A 21,081-nucleotide genomic window follows, 5' to 3' on the forward strand; every position below is an offset into this window, starting at 1 on the left:
TCGAATTTTGTAGAAAGCCAGGAAATAGTAAGATCTGACAATAAATGTAGGAATCACTCTTGGGAAAACAAAGAATGACACCATCTACTTGTTTAATAAAACGGAATTCAAAGTGAGCATTTTGACAGATCGCAAACATCTAAGCATCAGATCACTATCAGTTGTTAAGGTGAATCTACGCAGTTTTAGAACCATGTGAAACCGGTTTTGAATAATGAAATTTATTTGCTTTGACTTATTTCGACGAATTTGATTTGTGCAATGTGCATAGTTGGTCAGGAGTTTAGGTTCAAATTTTAAGGCTCTTTTGAAAACAAAGACAAAGCTACGTCAGAGGTTTTCATTGATCAATATTGTCTATGATAGAAGAAAATTTGTCGTAATTTTGCCGATATTTCCAGATGATAAGTGCTAAGGGCCTACAAATTTGATAGTTACTACAGAGACATCCATCTCATAGTCTGAATCTAATTCTCTGAAAATAATCTGAACATTTTTCATGATTAATCAAATATTCAAGCTATAATAGCTTGCAGGGGTAGCGTGCCTGTATTCACCTTTTCAAACCCTCCAATGATTTTTTTATTTATTTTTTTTATTGTACATTATAAAGGAAAATTTTAGTGACCATTTTTAAAAGGATGAATGAGGAGAGAGATTATAAATTGTGAGCGGTGAAATAGATATTAAAATTTTAGGTAAATAACACCTATTTCAAGGCAGTTGGTTTGACTCCTTTTAGTGTTCATTGTGCATCGGGGCTAACTTTCAACGTCCGCATGCTCGAGAGAACAGTTGAGAAACTTTACAGGCTTCAGGAGGATAAAACTCAGAAAATTTTTACAAATTTAAAAATATATTTATCACAATATTAATATAATTCCAAGGACAAAAGGAAACAAAAGAATGAGGAATAATGAGAACAGTTCAAACATAATAACTAAGATATATAACTTCTAAAAACCATTTAATCTGATTCAAGAACTGTACATCAATACAGAGAACGTAAAGAGAAAATCGAAATCTTGCCAAGGAATAAAAGTAACGGAGAATTCATTGCTGATTTATTGGCATGACAGCTTGAATTTTCTGCAGCTCTCTTACTTTTAGTTAAGTCTCTTACAAAATTAGCTTAAACTTAACGCACATTTCATTAGGAGAAGGGAAATTAAAGAAAAAAAAAAAAAATTACTACGAATAAATCACCGAACGTTCTGGAGTTTCGGCCTAATCTGAGCAGAGGATGGAGTAAGAAACGCAGGCTAAGGTTCCACTCAAGGAACTCCAAAAATTCTAGCCTTGTTAAATTTGCTCAAAAAGTTCCCGTTTCCAAAGTTGCCTCAAAAATTTAGATACAATAAAATAGAGAAATAAAACATAAAACTTTGAGGGATACAGTGGACTAAAAACAAAAGAGAAAAGTACAAACGTTGTAAAAAAAATTCAGGATTCAGTAAAAATTTGACTCCCAAGATTTCTAAATCAAGATTGCGTGTATGGTCAGTAAAAACTCAGGAGGATGCAGAAATTTTACGGGGAGGCATGAGCTTCCTGAATTTAACTTTTCAGCTTGAATAGAAAAAGAAGAAATAAATAAAAAAACCTACAAGTAAATCAATATCCATGTACATACAAAGCACACACAGCTTGAGGGAGTATGTACGCATTCATGTTTGCCGTTTTTCGTTTAATTTAACTAACTATATAAGTCATCATCCCCGTCATCTTGAAACGAGGTTTGGTCCCCGCCTGTGCCTTGAGCAGCTGTCCCTTGTGCTGCTGTCGGGAATCTGCAACAAATATAATCATATCTTTTAGCAATTAAATCAAACTGTGGGAGCTTTTGAAGTTACTGGTCCTGAAACCCAAGAATCAAAAGCTATCAATTCATAGAACTGTTCGTTTTCAACATTTGTTGGATTTTACATTTTTTTTAAAAAAAAAAAAAAAATTCAGGACTACTTTTTAAGCATGCAATAAAATAATTTAGGACCGATTTCAGCACTTGCTCAAGGTCTATCGAGGCAGGTCAAAATTCGAAGAAATTCAAGAAGATGCATTCTTGCTAACGGAAAAATAGTGATATGGAATTGGATGAGCCATATTCCTGGAAATTCGGCATAGAATTTTTCCTGATTTTCACAAGACGTTCAGGAAGTTTCGGATCAAAACAGTTCATTATTCTTTCAGCAGGGCAATTAGTAATTCCTGCTTGAAGAGGCATAAATAAACTTGGAAAGCCTCCATTTCATCTTTAAGACGTCGAGTATCATTCTAGATTTTTCATCATTATCGAGTTTCTCAATAATTTCTTCAATGAATACTGAAAAATTGTCAACCTTTTGTTGATGTAAGAAAAAATTCTTGTTTTAAACTTGTTATTAATGTTTTCAGGATGGGTTTCTAACGTACATAGCCAAAGTTACCCGCGGTTTTTCAGAATCCTTCAGATCCTGGAAACTTTAATGAAAAATGATTTTTCATAGCCTTCTATTGATGCTGATGGAACATAAGTAATGAACATACCTGAAGTTATTTCCAAATCCTCTAATCTGTTGTAGAGTCTGTGCAAACATCTCGTACTTTCTGATATCGTTATCTGTCACCGACCGCCTGGCGAATTTCATCGCCTCTTCGAAATGGGCTCTAGTGATTTCTGGAACTGGGTCATCTTCGTCCATCTAAAAATCAAAAATATAGTAATTTTACCAGACAGACATAAAGTTGCATTGCTACAGAATATTAGAGTTCTCATTCCAGGCCCAAAGTAAAAAAGCTTAGACAGTTGAAAAATAAAACTTTGGCGACTCGCAGCCTGAAATTCATCTTTAGATTACAGAAGTACGGTAACAGATTCAGTGTCAGACACAAATAACGCTCCTGGTGAGAGAAATTCTTGATTATGCAAATCAAAAATTGACACGAGTGCTTTCGCAAACTGTAAATGAAAATATATTTCAGTGATACAAACTAAATGATTCTAGGATTCTTGAAATGTCCGATTAAGGAGTAGGTATCTGATCACATGAAATATTATAAATGAGGTACATACGTCCATTGCTCCTTGCTGTTGATTGGTTGCACGTTCTCGTTCCCTCTTGATTTCTGCTTCAATGCACTGCCTAATGGCAAGTTTGCAAGCCTGCTGACACACCTCCGTCAGATCAGCACCCGAAAAACCGTGGGTAACTTTGGCTATGTACGTTAGATCCACATCCTGAAAACATTAACAACAAGTTTAAAACAAGAATTCTTTCTAATGTGGCGACCAAAAAAAAAGAAAAAAAAGAAAAACAAAGATAATATCCCCCTCTAGAAGACAGCGAGATCTAGGGGAGAAAAAGGGGGTATGAAGAGAAAGATGATGAACAAACGCTGACTGGCCAGACCAGTCAAGATACGGCCAGACCGTACCTCTTGCGTTTGTTTGGAAAAGAATGGAAACTACCCTTAGGGCTGACTGGCCAGACCAGTCAAGATACGGCCAGACCGTACCTCTTGCCCTAAGGAAAAGGTGGATAGTCATGAAGGAGAAACTTTGGAAAGGGGATGATTGGCCAGACCAATCAAGACAACAGCCAGACTGCGCCTCTTTCTCCTTTCAAACAGAGAAAGAATGGAAAAATTCCTTGGGGCTGACTGGCCAGACCAGTCAAGACACGGCCAGACCGTGCCTCTTGCCCTCAGGAAAAGGTGGATAGATGAGAGCAGTAAAGGTAAGGGACTAAAAGCGGATTGGCCAGACCAATCAAGACAACGGCCAGACCGTGCCTCTTGCTCTTAGTCAAAAGAGAGGGAAAGAGAGAAAAAAAAAGAACTATGGGAAGAGTCAGAATGAACAAAGTGAAAGAGACTTGACGTGAGTAAACTAAATAAATATTGTATTCAAAAGATACAGGAGGAGCTACATAAAACTTGACAATGGAGAATAAAAAAAGGAAGAGAAGACTAGTAAAGTTGAGAATAAAAAGATAGGAAACGAAACGACCAATAAAGGAGGGGCGAAACTAACCGTTGAAGGCGATAGTGAAACCAAAAAAATCAACTAAGTCCTACGCAGACGAAACAACCAACGTATCCGACGTAACCGACCAAATCCTACAAAACCAGCTCCGACTCTCACGGACGCTCCTTTCAATCTCACTCGTCAAATCCTACAAAGAAAACCTATCCCGAGGTCGAGCTCCGTGCACCACGGAAGCTCTCGTCCACCTAGATCTGCAGTCGCGACCGGGGATCCTCGTCGCCTCCGGAGCACCGCGGGCCAGCAGTGGGGGATGCTGAATCAGCATACTGTGCCTGCCGCCGGGAAAACAAGTGTTTCTAGCTGTAAAAAAGGACAGATGCAATGTTATCTCTCACTCTGGCCCGAGACGCTACAGAAACTCCCGAGTTGACTTCCCTGGTCATCACACTAACATCAACAAAAGGTTAACAATTTCGAAGGGAAAGGTTTTTAACTTTGACAAGAACAAAACTTGGAGTCTAGGAAAATTAACATGTTGAATGAGAGTAGTTTGTGACACTGCTTGATGTTATTTTAAAAGAGTACAAATTTCTGGCATGAATTGAAGGGCAAGAAGTGAATTTCCGACCTTGCCAGAGTGTTCATCATAATATTTTGGCCAATTCTCATCAAATAAAGCTCTCATTTTGGTTCCAGCTAAAGTTTGCAACAGGCTCATGAAAAAAATCTGAATACATATTTATATTTGTCCGTAAAGGGCGCTTTTGTTCGAACGAAGCAAAAAAAAAAAGGTAACTTGACAGTAAAACATAACTTACACCAGCAACAGGTGACTTTCTTAAGTTGCTCTTGAAAATAGCTTCACGCGATTTCTCATCAGGCAAAGGAATATAAATTAGCTGATCTAATCGTCCCGGTCTGAGGATTGCAGGGTCAATAATGTCTGTAGAAGGAAATAAAAATAGTTAGCAAAAATAAGTAGTAAATATACTTTAACTTCTCCATCAGTGAGCCACTGATAGACATCATTAGAGTAAGAAAGGCAAATCAATTCTTTCCTACACCAATTGAAACATTTGGCTCTCTTTGTCTGATTGGTTTTGATGATGACAACAAGGAGAAAAGTTGACTTTTAAGAGCAGAAAATTAAGGTGGTCAAAAACAGGGTTGGCTGGAATTCCTGTTTTTGTGGTCCCTCGCTTTTTAGGAGTCATTTGGTTTTTATTGAATAATATTGAAAATAAAACTAGCTATGCATACCGGGCCTATTCGTAGCTCCAATGATGAAGACATTCTTCTTAGCGCCCATACCATTCATTTCAGTTAGAATCTGATTGATGACACGATCGGCCGCACCACCTGCATCTCCTACATTACCACCTCTTGATTTGGCAATAGAATCTAACTCATCAAAGAATAATACGCAGGGAGCAGCTGCACGTGCCTGTAAAATAAAATCATGCAGCATTTAGTTTCAAGTTAAAATATTATTACGTAAACTGATTTATATTTACACTTAAGAGAGGTTTTTTGTCCAAATTTGAGAAAAAGCAGAGTCAGAAGACGCTCTATTTTTATATTTTTGAGCATTTTTAAATAATTTGGGCGGACTTACTGATTCTCACTTTTAAATAAAATTTATGAGAGCTGTATTATTTATTCTGGTCGGGCCAGTTTTAACATGAGCTGTCCATCTAAACTGGAAGTTTTGAAAAGTGCATGAACGTGCAGTATTTTATCCATGGCTGAATCCCAAAAATGCGAATCTCAATGAGTTTATCTGCATGAAAATTTGGGGGAAAACCCCTCTATCTATCTCAGGCTAAGAAATGTCGTTTTACCATCCTTTGTTGATAAAGCCTTGGAGTATTTTGTTCCAGACCAGATTGCGAACTATAATCCTATGATGATCCAGTCAATTCAATAGACGAGTGGTACTTTCTTTTATTTTTTCAAATTCACCTAGGTTTCCACTGTAAATTTTTGCATCCAATTGAAAAAGGAGAAGGGTAGATATTGAAGTATCCAAATCTTACCTTATCAAAAATATCTCTGACGTTAACCTCTGATTCACCAAACCACATGGTGAGTAACTCCAGTCCTTTGACTGAGATGAAGTTGGCCTGACATTCGTTGGCTATGGCTTTGGCCAACAAAGTCTTACCACAACCTGGTGGTCCATAGAACAACACACCGCGAGACGGCTGCATACCGAACTTTAAGAACTTGTCAGGATGTTCAACAGGGTACTGAAAATCAGAAACGTTCATGAGTAAAACTAAAGCCCAGCATTAAACTTACAATCACGTGCAAATTTGAAAAACGATATTAATATTGCGATGTAAACGATATTAATGATCATTGATAATATCATTGATATCGATTATATAAGCGAAAGGATCCTAAAAGTTATCATCTGCTTAGGCCAAGATATATTAAATCTGATATCAATTTACGCGCCGGATATGAGTAGAGGAAAGCCAGAGAGAGATGCGTTTTATGAGTCTTTACAAAAAGTCATCGACACAATACCAGCTCGGGAAAAGTTAATCATGATGGGTGACTGGAATGCTCGTGTTGGGAATAATGTTGTACCTGGGATCAAAAATAGATTCAATGAGCCCACCTTGAATGATAGCGGCGAGGAACTCATTGAGTTTTGCTCCATAAATGAATTGAGGATTAATAACACGTTTTTTGATCACCCGTTACAACAGAAAATTACCTGGACCAATTGGAGAGGCCAGATGGCATCGGAAATGAATTCGTTAAATATGGTGGAAAAGCCCTAGCTGTGTGGATGCATCGTCTGTTCCAAAAAATTTTGGAAGAAAAGAAAATGTCGGAAGACTGGAAGGATAGTTTCACAATGAGCCAGTTCGGCTGAATTTTTTTATTACATATTATGAAAGTCCTTGGTGAAATGAATATACAGAATTTTTTTCAGATTTTTTTTGAGCCCTCTGGCCTGAGAAATCTTACTTCAAAAATGCCAAAAATTGAAGGTCTCTGAAACGCTGTTTGAATCGCGCGGGCTGAGAGCTGACGTCACACTATAGGTGACCACCCTTGGTTTATTCCGAGTTAGTCCGAACAATATGGCTGCTGCCCGGTTTGTTTATTAGGGATGTTCGATTAGTCAAATAATCGATTAATCGTAATCGGTAGTAACCTAGTTTTAATAATCGATTACTACGATTAATCGGAATCAAATAATCGATTAATCGATTAATAATCGACTATTAATCGATAAGATCGAAAGCTTTGATAATGCTTTTTGAATCTCTTATTTTTTACCATCTAAGTAAGCTGTTTAGTAGTTTTCTTACTTTGTTTATTTTCTGTTATAATACCTAAAATTTTGGGCAGTTTTGCCTGCATTTGTATCTTAAATCTTACGAAGAAAATTTTAAATAAAGAACTGGTAAAATTTTGAAGCTGCACCATACAAAGAGATGAGGTTGTTGCTTTCAAAATCGGGTTCCTCATACTTACAGTCTATACGGAAATAATTGTTTGTCTACTTAGTTGAAAAATTCATTCAAGAAAAAAAATGTTTTTCGACTGAGTCCAAAATGAGGACTTAAAATTGACGCGCTGGGTGCAAGGGCATTTTGCATAGGCTCACGTGCACATGCACGATAGAATGTAATAACATAACAACACAAGAATAATTTTCATTCAAAAGGCGTTGAAAACTTTCATTTGCTAATGAATAAGATATCGCTGAATTACAGAGTTGATTAAACATTAAAATCAGACTGATGGAATTTCGAGGAATACTTGGTTTGGAAAATTTGATGTGATCGTAGCACAAGAAGAAATGAAATAATGGAGAATTTGCACACAATTTTTTTATTGCTTCATCTGAAAGTGCCTAATGAGCTGAGTTCGCAATATTTTTCATAATTTTTTTCTGACATGGGAAATTGGAGAAAAATTGATTTAAAAGTGAGAAAATGTGCCGCCTTGTGACGTCATCTGGCGGCATTTCCCATTTAAACACATGTATTTTAGCAGAATCGGTTATTTTGTCATATCTCCTCTAATAATTGCTCAATTTATGAATCAAGGGTATCTTCGTGTTCAGTTCACTCAGAGGATTCCACTTAAACAGGAAATTCATCAAATTTCAGACCCTTGCAAATTCTCCATTGAGAAAGAAAGTAAGAAAGAACAAGACCGCAGCTGCAGCTACATCTACAGCCGGGGGGCCAATCAGATTTTAGTGCCAGCCGACGTCATACTTAAAAGTCCAATCACATTTGGTTTGGGTGGTTTTATCTGACGTGACCCATGGCTGGAGGTGGATCAACCTTTTGTTTGAATTAATCGATTATCGTTTGAAGTAATCGATTGTATACGATTATCGATTATTTTTTATTAATCGTTTGAAGTAATCGATTAGACGATTAATCGGGGAAGACGTAATCGAGTACTAATCGTAATCGAAAGGTAACCGATTAATCGATTAATCGGTTAGTAATCGATAATCGGAACATCCCTATTGTTTATTTAGCGAAAGTTCCTAGCTGTATATTGTGATTTAGTGGTAAAATTTGACGAGAAATTTGTTGAAACATTTGGTTTCGTCCGAAATTAACTCTTTCTTGATGAAAAAGGCGTTAAAGTTCGCGAAATTTATTCACCGGGCGACCGCGAGTGAGCATCGGCTATCGGAAACGATGGGCTCGTAAACAAACGAAGATTGATAACAGGAAAGATCCAAACAACTCGGAATCTTTTAATTTTCTTTACCTTTAAACCATTTCTGACTTCTACAAAGCATCTGAAAATCAGTTTTATCGTATTTTACAACCTGGAGCTAGAGTCTATCGGCTCATTGTGATGTGTATTCAGAGCATTCTGAAACAGAAAGTCAGTTCTCATAAGTTCACACCCAGACATTCTTTTCTTGGATCATTCGCTTTTCATTTTCGCCTCAAATCAAGTGTTTTGTAGTTTCCTTATCTGAAGTATGTGGTTTTGAATTCATACAAGAGTTTGAAGTTCATCTTTTTTAGCATTAAAGCCTGTTGAACCCTCAAACTTTACCGATATGATTACAGTTCAAGGTTCCTCTGGTCCGTACCAAGTGATTACACATCAAAGATGTGTCTTATGGTTCTTCAAATTAACAGTTCAGAAGTAAATTAGAGACTACAGTAACTTAATCCACTCCTGCCCTTTCCTTCAGTGTTTGTGCGTGTCTGTTCTTTATGCGTTACCACTCTAGTGCATACACCGGTAAAGTAGGTTAGATAGGTATTATCGCATATTTTCTACTAGCAGTACCTTCTTTTAAGCGTTCTAATTTAGCAAAGAAATTCCACCAGTTGCAGAAAATTGTGTGCGTAATGAATAAGTGAATATGAATACCTCCTTTTGGTGACTCAAAGTTTCTCAGATCCGTCTTAAGGAGGTTTTGCATGTAGGTGCATGCTCAGTTTTGCCAGATGAAATTACTGCTCTAGCAGCTTCAAATTTATACTTTGATCTCTGATTCACTAATAAATGACACTTTATGGTGTCATTTACATTTAATCAGTTCAAAGCTAATTCGACAATGAATCATCAAAGGTCCGATTGAGGAAGAAATTTTCCGGTGAGTGCCACGGCTGAATCAACATTCCAACTAGACTTGCGAAGGTATCAACCAGGAAATGATCATCTGTCTCGAAGTGAAATTTTTTTCATTGCATCATTCAGTTTAACAGGTAAGATAATTATAATTACTGAGGTACTATCAGGTTAAATACACAAGTTTAGTGTAACATTTAGATTAAGTATGTTTAACTTTGTGGATAATGATTAATGAAAAAGTGTGGAAAAGTAGTGGCATGGCTAATCTGAGAAAGTACTTACCTAGATTCACTAAGTTTTAGTCTGATTGCTTCTCTTGATGTCCTAATGGAAAAATTATTCGACAAAATTTCTGAAATGTGTGCGATATTTATATCTTCTACGTGCAGAAAATTTTGTGAATATGTAGGGCGTTAAGTCAACTTGTTTTCCATTTAAAATCTAAACTTAAAGTAGAAGTTTTGAACACCGTAGTCAATACGTAATTGAGGCACTGGATGCAAAAAGGCCCTTTCTCGGTTGCAGTGTTTGAGAGTCACCTCTAATATTTCATTCCTTGAAAGGAAAGTGAACGCATCAAGTGAACTAGTTGACTCTCAATCAGAAATACCATGAATAGTAGGATAATCATCTGATGATTGTCTCTTATCTATGAAAATAAAAACTCTGAAAGTTACCTGAGAAAGCACTTGAGACCGATTTCCATATTCTTAGATGAAGTGTAGCCTGCGTTTAAAATCACAATATTTCAAATTTTCCATAGTGCTTAAGGCCTGCAGCACAACCTTATCTTTCAAGGCAGGAAAAACACCATGGAACCTCCATCATTGGCAACTTTCAGCTTAAGGCTTTCAGATTACTTCATCTGTGTCTCAGTGGAGAGAAGCTGTAGGATTAACTCATTCCCACGATTTCGTTACTTCACCTACATTTCATGTTGTACTCCTCTTCAAGTATATGACTGCAGATGAGCAGATTTAGAAATTTTTAATGCACACCGCACCTAAGAAATGAAAGAGCCTTAATAGAATTATCACTTACCATATAGGTATCACTTCCTCATGAGTTTGTTTGGGTTGATACCTTCGCAAGTCTAGTTGGAATGTTGATTCAGCCGTGGCACTCACCGGAAAATTTCTTCCTCAATCGGACCTTTGATGATTCATTGTCGAATTAGCTTTGAACTGATTAAATGTAAATGACACCATAAAGTGTCATTTATTAGTGAATCAGAGATCAAAGTATAAATTTGAAGCTGCTAGAGCAGTAATTTCATCTGGCAAAACTGAGCATGCACCTACATGCAAAACCTCCTTAAGACGGATCTGAGAAACTTTGAGTCACCAAAAGGAGGTATTCATATTCACTTATTCATTACGCACACAATTTTCTGCAACTGGTGGAATTTCTTTGCTAAATTAGAACGCTTAAAAGAAGGTACTGCTAGTAGAAAATATGCGATAATACCTATCTAACCTACTTTACCGGTGTATGCACTAGAGTGGTAACGCATAAAGAACAGACACGCACAAACACTGAAGGAAAGGGCAGGAGTGGATTAAGTTACTGTAGTCTCTAATTTACTTCTGAACTGTTAATTTGAAGAACCATAAGACACATCTTTGATGTGTAATCACTTGGTACGGACCAGAGGAACCTTGAACTGTAATCATATCGGTAAAGTTTGAGGGTTCAACAGGCTTTAATGCTAAAAAAGATGAACTTCAAACTCTTGTATGAATTCAAAACCACATACTTCAGATAAGGAAACTACAAAACACTTGATTTGAGGCGAAAATGAAAAGCGAATGATCCAAGAAAAGAATGTCTGGGTGTGAACTTATGAGAACTGACTTTCTGTTTCAGAATGCTCTGAATACACATCACAATGAGCCGATAGACTCTAGCTCCAGGTTGTAAAATACGATAAAACTGATTTTCAGATGCTTTGTAGAAGTCAGAAATGGTTTAAAGGTAAAGAAAATTAAAAGATTCCGAGTTGTTTGGATCTTTCCTGTTATCAATCTTCGTTTGTTTACGAGCCCATCGTTTCCGATAGCCGATGCTCACTCGCGGTCGCCCGGTGAATAAATTTCGCGAACTTTAACGCCTTTTTCATCAAGAAAGAGTTAATTTCGGACGAAACCAAATGTTTCAACAAATTTCTCGTCAAATTTTACCACTAAATCACAATATACAGCTAGAAACTTTCGCTAAATAAACAAACCGGGCAGCAGCCATATTGTTCGGACTAACTCGGAATAAACCAAGGGTGGTCACCTATAGTGTGACGTCAAAAATCGGCGTTCGCGCCACGGCCCGGATTCAAATAACGTTTTTGAGGGGCACGATTTTAAAATCGCATTTTCTCCCCTTAGCAATTTTTTTCAAAACTTTTTATTGTGCTCATCGTTTTTCTGGTGAAATTTTACATAGAGTGCAACAGCTTTTAAGCCAATCCCTCACCAGCCGAACTGCCTCATTCCCTTCTTCAAAAAAGGTGACAAATTTGTACCTGAAAATTATTGCGGTATTACGCTCCTAAACACGTGCTCCAAGCTATTTACATCCGTTCTCAAAGATATTTTGGAGCAGATTGAGCATATGGCCGAAGAACAGCAAGGGTTTAGAAAAAACAGAGGCACCAACGCACAGTGGGAAAAACAGCCGATCTAGCGCGGAAAAAGTCTTGACGCTCGGGTCGTTCACTTTCCCATTGGTTTTTCACACTTAATCGGTCTTATATAATTAGCCATTCACTAATAACAACATTATGCGCCGACTTTTTGTGAATTCAAGAGTTATTGAGCCAAATTTAGTCAAGAGATCAGCTGTAATTTACTTCCCTTGAGACTGTGTTTCGGTTTGTGGTCTTTGATCGGCCAACAGAGTTAAAATAAAATATTTCTCGTCGTTTATGCTATTGTCGGTTACTTTCTTCATTATACTATGTACTTAAGTCTCTAATTTTTCACTTTTTTTTGGAAAAGTTTGTGTGGTTGTGTGTGGGTGTTTCAAGGTGAAGTTAGGAGTGAGAATGAATGTAATCCGCAACGTATTACTAAAGATGTTAATTGATGAGATTGACATTTTAATTAGCACGTATTCAATATTAAGAGCAAATGAGAAGGAAAAACACGCTTGGGATTTTAAATTTCCTAATAAAACGTTGCACAATGGAACAGCTCTTACCTACTAATTAATAGATAATCATGTGTCCTACTTTATTTTCTAATTCTTGTTAGGATATAGTTAAGTTCCGAACATTTAATTTATCATGAAGTGTTGTCAAACAGGAAATTTAATAGTATAAATCCATATTATCGTTTTACAAATACATTTTATTTTCAGAAAGGTAAAATGAAGTGTTGTCATTACTTGAAAATTTTAGCAATTAATTCCTTTCGCTCAATGCATCTAATGTTTTTCTTCTCAAGACTTAGTGTGAAATGAAACCATTTTTAAAGGGCAGCAATTGTGAAGTGAAACATTAAAAGTTGCACGGAAGTAATTTAAAATATCGCGACGTCGGTCAGGATTGATCTCACAGCCTTCGTCATAATGGTGAGTAACTCTACCAGCTAGGCTACCACTTCAAGTAAACGTTGGATCTGAAACCGTTGCTCTTAAACACGGGTTGCCTGAGTTGCACGCACAGCGCACTGCGCACGCACTCTCCCCAAGCGGCTCTGTAATCTGACGCCAAAACCCAAAGGTAAACATTCATTCTCAGCACATTTCCACTTTCTTTTCATCAAATATCTCCTACTGGCGCAAGGATGCGCAACCAAACTAAGGATTATCGTATTCTTGATAGTATGACGAGTAACTGGACATAAATATTTCGGTGGTTCCGAGTGGATCTCGAAAGATACAGTCTATGGAAGTTTGAATTTGGCACTATTTTGGAGGCTAACTTAAAAAAATTGCTGTAAGTTAAAAAATTGGATTTAAGAAAAAAAAATGATATCCATACGTTTAGATAGGTCAGCCATTGCAAAAAAAAAAATTAAAAGTAACTACATGACGCTCTTTAATAGATACAGAAGGCCATTGAATGTAAGCATTCAGAGGCGGTCTTCCATCAGCAGCGCGCTACCCGGTGCGTTTCTGATGATTATCGCTGATAAGGTCGCCCTTATGAAGTAAAAAATGACTGATTCTTGATCAGTAGATCCTCAGGAACACATACATACCAATTTTGGCCATTTTCATTGATGCCGATTTTCCGACTTTTTCGGCGCTAGATCGGCTGTTTTTCCCACTGTGCAACGATGCCATATTCATGGTACGACAATTGGCAGAGAAATCCATTGAGTTCAATAAGCCTTTATTTTTATGTTTTGTGGATTTGGAGAAGGCATTTGACCGCATACGGAGAACAGATGTTTTGCGGATACTTAACGAGCGGAATGTCCCCAGGTGTCTTATCGAGATAGTTGCCAACTTGAACTCGAACACCAAGACACGGAAAGTCACCAGGGAGAGAACCTCTGATGTAGTCATTGTAAATAGAGGAGTAAGACAAGGGGACTCGCTCAGCTCTTTTCTATTCAATTTGTTAATGGATAAGCTAATTGATGCAGTTAGATTCAAGAGAGGCTATCGGCTAGGCAATTCGAATATCAATATAATCTGTTATGCAGACGATGCTGTTTCAGTAGCAAGCTCTGAGGATGATCTGCAAAGAATGCTCCATTCCTTCAACCTAACTGCGAAGACATTCAACATGAAAGTGTCGGCTAAAAAAACAAAAAGTATGGTCATCAGCAAGAATCCAATACGATGTAAGCTAGTAGTGGACGGTACCGCTGTTGAACAAGTAATGCAGTTTAAGTACTTGGGCGCTTTAATAACGAGTGTGAAGGATTTAGGGACCGAGGTGCGAAGTCAGACAATCAAGGCAACTAGAATAGCCGGATGCCTAAATGAAATGGTCTGGAGGAATAAGTACATGACTAAAGAGAGCAAAGTTAGAGTTTATAAAACGATTGTAAGACCTGTGCTGACTTACGCTGCGGAAATCCGAGCAGACACGAAGCGCACTAAACAACAGTTTTGGACCGTAGAAATGAAAGTCCTGAGGAAAATAGCAGGCTTTATGCTCCAAGACAGGCAGACCAACGAGTCAATTCGCGAAGAGTACCAAATCCAAGATATTGCCAAGTTGACCAAGATGCGCCGGAAAATGTGGTCAGAACATGTTGAGAGGATGGATGGGGAAAGGCTTGCCAAGATTTGTATGGTAGGACGACCTCATAGCCAAAGGCAACCCGGACGACCGGCCAAGAGATGGGCACAGAGCTGCCATTAATCCCCTCTCATCGCCATCATATTATATTTGTCATATTTATATACTAATTTAGAGGCTAGACAAACAGGGTCATGGCCCTAGTCAGAGGGTGGAAGAAGAAAAAATATTAATTGCTACATTTCCTTGGTCCAGAGTGCGATACAATGAAAGACTTTTTGGAGACAGAGCAAATGCTAGAGCTTAAATTTATGAGAAGTGAATTTAACATCGAAATATCAGTAGAGGTCAAATGTACTTGAACTGATTTTTTTGAGACCTTAAAACCCCCCAAAGTAGGATGTAATTGTACTCGTAAGTAGCATGTTATAAATTTGAGAAACACGCTGACTGCAGAACAAAAGAAATTACCTGCACCAACTCTTGGAGTTCCCGCTTGACATTCTCCAGACCTCCGATGTCTTCCCAAGTGACGTTGGAGACTTCAACCACAGTTTCACACAGAGCTCTCGGCGAGCTCTTCCTCATCGCATACCTTAAGTTTTCCATGGTAACAGCCAAAGAGTTCAAGACTTCAGCGTCGATTTGATTGTCTTCCAAGTCAATAAGATCCATTTTCTCTCTGATCTGTTGAAGAGCTGTCTCTGAGCAGAGGGACGCCAAATCAGCACCCACATGACCATCAGTTTCCACTGCGATCTAAAATAAACAATTAAAACCATTATTACCAATGAGAATAAGTAGTGGATCAATGAGCATTTTAATCAGTAATATTTAGACAAATAATAATTCTTCATTTTAAGAATTTCTTTTTTCTACTTTTTCGGGATCTTTACTGACTTCTAGCAATACACAATCGACAAGTTAGTGACCATCAATAGGAAAAAGGATCTCATTGAATCTAAAGGACAAAATGCATAATCAAGTAGCTGGCAGCATTGCTTAGGACAGTGCTACACAAACAATTGAGCATGATAAATATCCAAAAATTACACCACGCCAAAGAGTTGATTGTTGGAAATTCCTGGTTTAAAAAAGACATTCAGAGAAAAAGTGATTTTTAGTTTAAATCTATCTTAGGCCTTCCTGTTTTTACAGGAGGTTTTTGTGGGATTTGCCTCAGTGAAGTCTCGCTTGCAAAGTTGGGAAAAATACTGTGTTGATGGATATTCATCCCAGTCCCAAAAGCAAGAAAAAGAAACAAACAAAAAAAGAAGAAAATTACCTGTTCTAGGTCAACGTCATCGGCCAATTTCATATTCTTGGTGTGAATTCGCAGGATTTCTAGACGGCCAGTTGCGTCTGGAATACCAATATCGATTTCACGGTCGAATCTGCCGAATCTACGCAACGCAGCATCGATGGAGTTAGGACGATTTGTGGCTGCCATAACAATGATGTGAGAATTTTGCTTTAAGCCATCCATGAGTGTCAGAAGCTGCGAGATGATCCTCCTCTCAACTTCACCATGAGTCTTGTAAAACGAAAAAAAAATTGATTAAAAAGAGAACTAAATTAAGTAATGATGCAGTGCCCAAATAGCCAAACATCAAATGTTCAGGAAAAATGTTGTATTTTTACTGTGCAAGTCTGGTTTTTTCATTTATCATAGTTTATTCTCTTTCAATTCTGTAATTACAAAGTTCAGCACCAGCTGACCATTATTTTAGCAGACATTATTTTCTTTTGTTTACAAACTGACAATTTGAATACAAAATTAAACTCCTGGGATGGTATGGTTTCTTTGATGCTTAATTGAATCATATGAAAGACAACAAGAGAAAATTGGATTTACTCTCCTACATACTTATAAATAATAGTACTTGAAGATGTGAACTTACCTTTTCTCTTTTTGGCGCAATAGCGTCTAATTCATCGATAAAGATGATAGCTGGAGCATGTTTGTCTGCCTCTTCAAAAGCTTTACGCAAATTGCTCTCAGATTCACCAGCTAAAAAAAATAAGAAAATTGTCAAAGCTGCAGTTTCTTGCCGATTACAAATTCAATCTGTAGTCCACAGACAATCCACTTAGATGCAGTAGAATTTTACAGGACAAATTGAAAATCAAATGATGATTGAGATACTGAAAACTATTGCTCTCTTCCATGCGACAAATATCCTCCACTTTTAGGCTTTGCACATTTCTGTTTCACATTTACAGATTTTAATTCTGTAGGCACCACAATATTTACAAAAAATTCAGGGAGTATATGACACATACTAAAAGGAACGGGAAAAAATTTCATTAGATTAATGGGAATAAAAAAATTTTCCAACAGATTAAAAAGGTGCTATCAAACGTTGATATTTCTTACTAAATTTTACAAATAAAATTGATCTTTTTAAAATTTAACTAAATTTTGAAACTAAAGTATTATACGTGATGGAGCAAGGAAAAAGACAATTCGGAATAGAAGAAAAATAGAAATGCTTACCATTGATGAGGAAAAAGAATGCACCGGTTTCATTAGCAACAGCACGGGCGATGAGTGTTTTTCCCGTACCTGGTGGGCCAAACAACAAAATACCTCGCGGTGGCTTCACTCCTATAGCTTTGAAAAGAGAAGGATGACGCAATGGCAACTCAACCATTTCCTTAATTTGAGCTAGTTGCTTCCTGCAGCCTCCAATGTCATCGTAACCTACAGCACTGGACGCTTCTTCCTCTTCCTGCAGAAGGATTTGTATAATTAAAATAAGAGGAGAAAAGATGATTCATTTAAAACATTTCACAATGACTAACGGCGTAATTCATCATCACTCAGCACAGCAGTAGGAACAATGGAGATGTTGCATGTGTGAGGGATTTGCGATTTGACCATTGATTCTTATGTAAGAGTTCGCGAAAAACTTGATGGTGCCACTGGTTTTCTCTGAAATCATCTCCCAAACTCAAAAAAAGCTCTCCAAGTGAGGCCAAAATGGAGGGGATATCCCACCCTACCCTGAGAGTCCACCTCTACATCAAAACAAACTCTCCATGCAAAGATAGGGAGCAAATACATTAGCAGGGTTGCCACTTTATTTGGGGACTCCAAGACTAAAAACACGACAACCTTGCTAATGTATTTGCTCCCTATCTTTGCATGGAGAGTTTGTTTTGATGTAGAGGTGGACTCTCAGGGTAGGGTGGGATATCCCCTCCATTTTGGCCTCACTTTGAGAGCTTTTTTTGAGTTTGGGAGATTGTTTCAGAGAAAACCAGTGGCACCATTGTGTTTTTCGCGAACTTTTACATAAGAATCAATGGTCAAATCGCAAATCCCTCACGCATGCAACATCTCCATTCATCATTATTTTTTTTGAAGATTTTTGACTCCTTCAATGATCTAATTTTTACTGGAATGGAACCTTCCAAAACTCTACAAAGATTATGATTTTCTTAAATTAATTATTGAGAAGGTTGTAAGAAAGAAAATGAAAGCTTTTTTATAACAATTGAGGCTGTCTGTCTTCATTTTTATCCTCATAGAGAATTTTTATAGTACACACACACACATACCAAAAGAAAAAAAAAGAAGAGAAAAATAATAATCTGAGTTTGAAAATGTCAATTGTTAATGAGCAAGTTCCAAAGATTTTAACAGGAGTTCTAAGTTTGAGATTTTTGAAAAATTGATTGCTAAATCAGCGTTGTTAACCATCCATAAATAGGTGCATACATAAAAAAATCTGATCAAATTTTACAAACTTAACATACCTCACGCTTGACAGCATCACCCTCAAAGTGGATCACAGTGTCCGGGGCAACAAGACAGTAGGGTGATGGGTCTGTTTCGACAACCTTCAATTCTACAGCTCGCATACCACCATGGAAAATGAATGAATCATCCTTGTAAATTGGACGATAAGCCTCCAAGAAATATGCTTTAAGATAGACTTCAAACAGGTTGCTGTAAAACAGAAACACAGATTGAGTTGCTGAAAGCAGGTATGTGCATACGTTGGAAATCATTCATCGAAAGAGGACATTCAATTTCCTTAAAGTATTCCACGGCCCAAATTTTCCTCAGAGATTTACTCAATTTTTATGAAGTATTAGAAATGTGTCTTTAAGGATTAAAATAAAATACTACTAAAATATTGTGAATGACTCTCTTTCAAAGTAACTACTGCCAACAGAAAAAACCACAAGCAGAGGTGCTTTAAAATTAAAGTACTACTGGATACCAAAAAGTGCCTCAAGTAAACCCCTGCCCTCAGCCGAATTGCGGATTAATCGCATCAGAATTGAAAAGCACGAAAAATTTCACGTGAAATTGACCCCTAAAAATCCATAATCGGCCCATCCAAGGCCTATAAATGACCCCCTAAAGAGGGGGACAGTGCCCCCTCCATAATTTCTCTATGGTCTCAAAATTGACATAGATTCTCCAGAAAAAGATGGTTACCCAGGTAATCGACCCCGAGAAATCCAAATTTCATGGTCCCGAATCTCCTCTAGCCCCCCTTGGGGGGGGGGGGGTTAAACGGGGGGCCCAATTTTAAAAATCGGGGCTCCTTTCCGAATCTCAAATTGATTGCATCCAAATTGAGGAGCAGAACACTTTTACATCTTTAGTGACCCCCAAGAGTTTTAATTGACCCCCCTGAACGGCAAAAAGTAACCCCTGAGGAGGGGGGGCTTCGCCCCCTCCAAAAGTTTCTCAAGATTCCTCTTTGGTCGCATAATTGACGTCGATTCTCCAGAAAAAGACGGTTTCTGCCCAAAAGGGCGGGTAGCGGAGCTTAGGGACCATGAAATTCAGAGTCCTCAGGGTCGATTACCTGGAAAACCGTCTTTTTCTGGAGAATCGCCGTCAATTTTGTAACCGAAGAGGAATCTTGAGAAACTTTTGGAGGGGGCGAAACCCCCTCCTCAGGGGTTACTTTTTGCCGTTCAGGGGGGTCAATTAAAACTCTTGGGGGTCACTAAAGATGTAAAAGTGTTCTGCTCCTCAATTTGGATGCAATCAATTTGAGATTCGGAAAGGAGCCCCGATTTTTAAAATTGGGCCCCCCGTTTAACCCCCCCCCCCCCCAGAAGGGGGACTAGAGGAGATTCGGGACCATGAAATTTGGATTTCTCGGGGTCGATTACCTGGGAAAACATCTTTTTCTGGAGAATCTATGTCAATTTTGAGACCATAGAGAAATTATGGAGGAGGTACTGTCCCCCTCTTTAGGGGGTCATTTATAGGCCTTGGATGGGCCGATTATGGATTTTTAGGGGTCAATTTCACGTGAAATTTTTCGTGCTTTTCAATTCTGATGCGATTAATCCGCAATTCGGTCGGGAACCGTGACTTTTGGCATCGTGACCCCTCCTTTACCCCCCGAGGGGAGGTGGGGGGGTTTCGGGACTACGAAATTTGGATTCCTTGGGGTCAATTCCCTATTCAACCCCGCAGTCCCCGACTTCGTACGACCTAAAACAACCGAGAAAAAGGCCTGGTACGGGTGGTGTGAAACACCCTGTATTTCTTGGAAGCAGTTCAACCATTTTACGCTGATTTTTATGGTTACAAATGTTATTATAAAGATTTTAGGTGGAATAATAAACTTGAACTATTTTATAAAATAAATACAGTTGCAATGGCTATTTTTGCCATCGCATTTTTGTTTCTGGCTTTCATCGTTGATAAGCTTTTTCTTAACTTGTCAACAATGTAATGAAACCATATGATTTAATTTTAATTTTTTTTTTTTTAAATCAAGTCGCCAACTTGAATTAAGGTTATACTTTGTTAAGCTGGCAGTCTGAAATTCTGAATTTTTATCGGCACAGAGTTCAAAGAAACTATAATTGAGCACGGTTCGGAGGAACGTTTCTGCCATAATTCTTACACAATACTTATGGTATACACTAAGAGCGGAAAAGGAACTCACTTGAATTTTAGCGTGGAGCTCGAAAGACCACTTCAAGTCTTTGTATGCGAGTGGCTCAATGGAGCACATCACGCCTTTGTATGTATGCGGTGGCTCAATGGAGCACCTCGCGCACTATAAATAGCACGGAGCTCGAAAGAGCACTTCATGCATCTGTATTTTAAGGTTAAAACGAACTCTAAAGAAACTCAATGCGAGGCTCAAACGAACTCTCAAGCATTCTTAATGCGAGGCTCAAACGAACTCCCAAGCATTCTTAATGCGAGGGGCTCAAACGAATCCTAAAGCATTCTTAATATGAGGTTTAAACAAACTCTGAAAGGATCCCAATGCGAGTCTCAACCGAGCTCTCAAGCATGCAATTATTTTGAGGTTAATTAACCTTCTATGGTACCAATAACGGCAATCTT

At 37.9% G+C, this 21,081-nt stretch overlaps 1 protein-coding gene across 2 annotated transcripts in view; it reads right to left on the minus strand.

Moving 5' to 3' along the window:
• Positions 1-950: 950 nt before the first annotated feature.
• Positions 951-21,081, minus strand: part of LOC140224740 (transitional endoplasmic reticulum ATPase TER94-like) — a 30,960-nt gene continuing 10,829 nt past the window's right edge. For both annotated transcript variants that reach the window (XM_072301190.1, XM_072301191.1), the window contains exons 2-12: positions 18,504-18,696; positions 17,239-17,473; positions 16,643-16,752; positions 16,027-16,275; positions 15,213-15,500; positions 6,004-6,216; positions 5,228-5,411; positions 4,786-4,910; positions 3,053-3,217; positions 2,527-2,681; positions 951-1,790 (exon numbers count right to left, since the gene is read on the minus strand). In XM_072301190.1, the coding sequence (XP_072157291.1) occupies positions 1,697-1,790; positions 2,527-2,681; positions 3,053-3,217; positions 4,786-4,910; positions 5,228-5,411; positions 6,004-6,216; positions 15,213-15,500; positions 16,027-16,275; positions 16,643-16,752; positions 17,239-17,473; positions 18,504-18,608 (1,923 nt within the window). In that variant the 5' untranslated portion in view covers positions 18,609-18,696 and the 3' untranslated portion in view covers positions 951-1,696. The remainder of the gene's footprint in view (positions 1,791-2,526; positions 2,682-3,052; positions 3,218-4,785; positions 4,911-5,227; positions 5,412-6,003; positions 6,217-15,212; positions 15,501-16,026; positions 16,276-16,642; positions 16,753-17,238; positions 17,474-18,503; positions 18,697-21,081) is intronic.

This window comes from Bemisia tabaci, chromosome 6 (genome assembly GCF_918797505.1).
Source record: "Bemisia tabaci chromosome 6, PGI_BMITA_v3".
NCBI lineage: Eukaryota > Metazoa > Arthropoda > Insecta > Hemiptera > Aleyrodidae > Bemisia > Bemisia tabaci.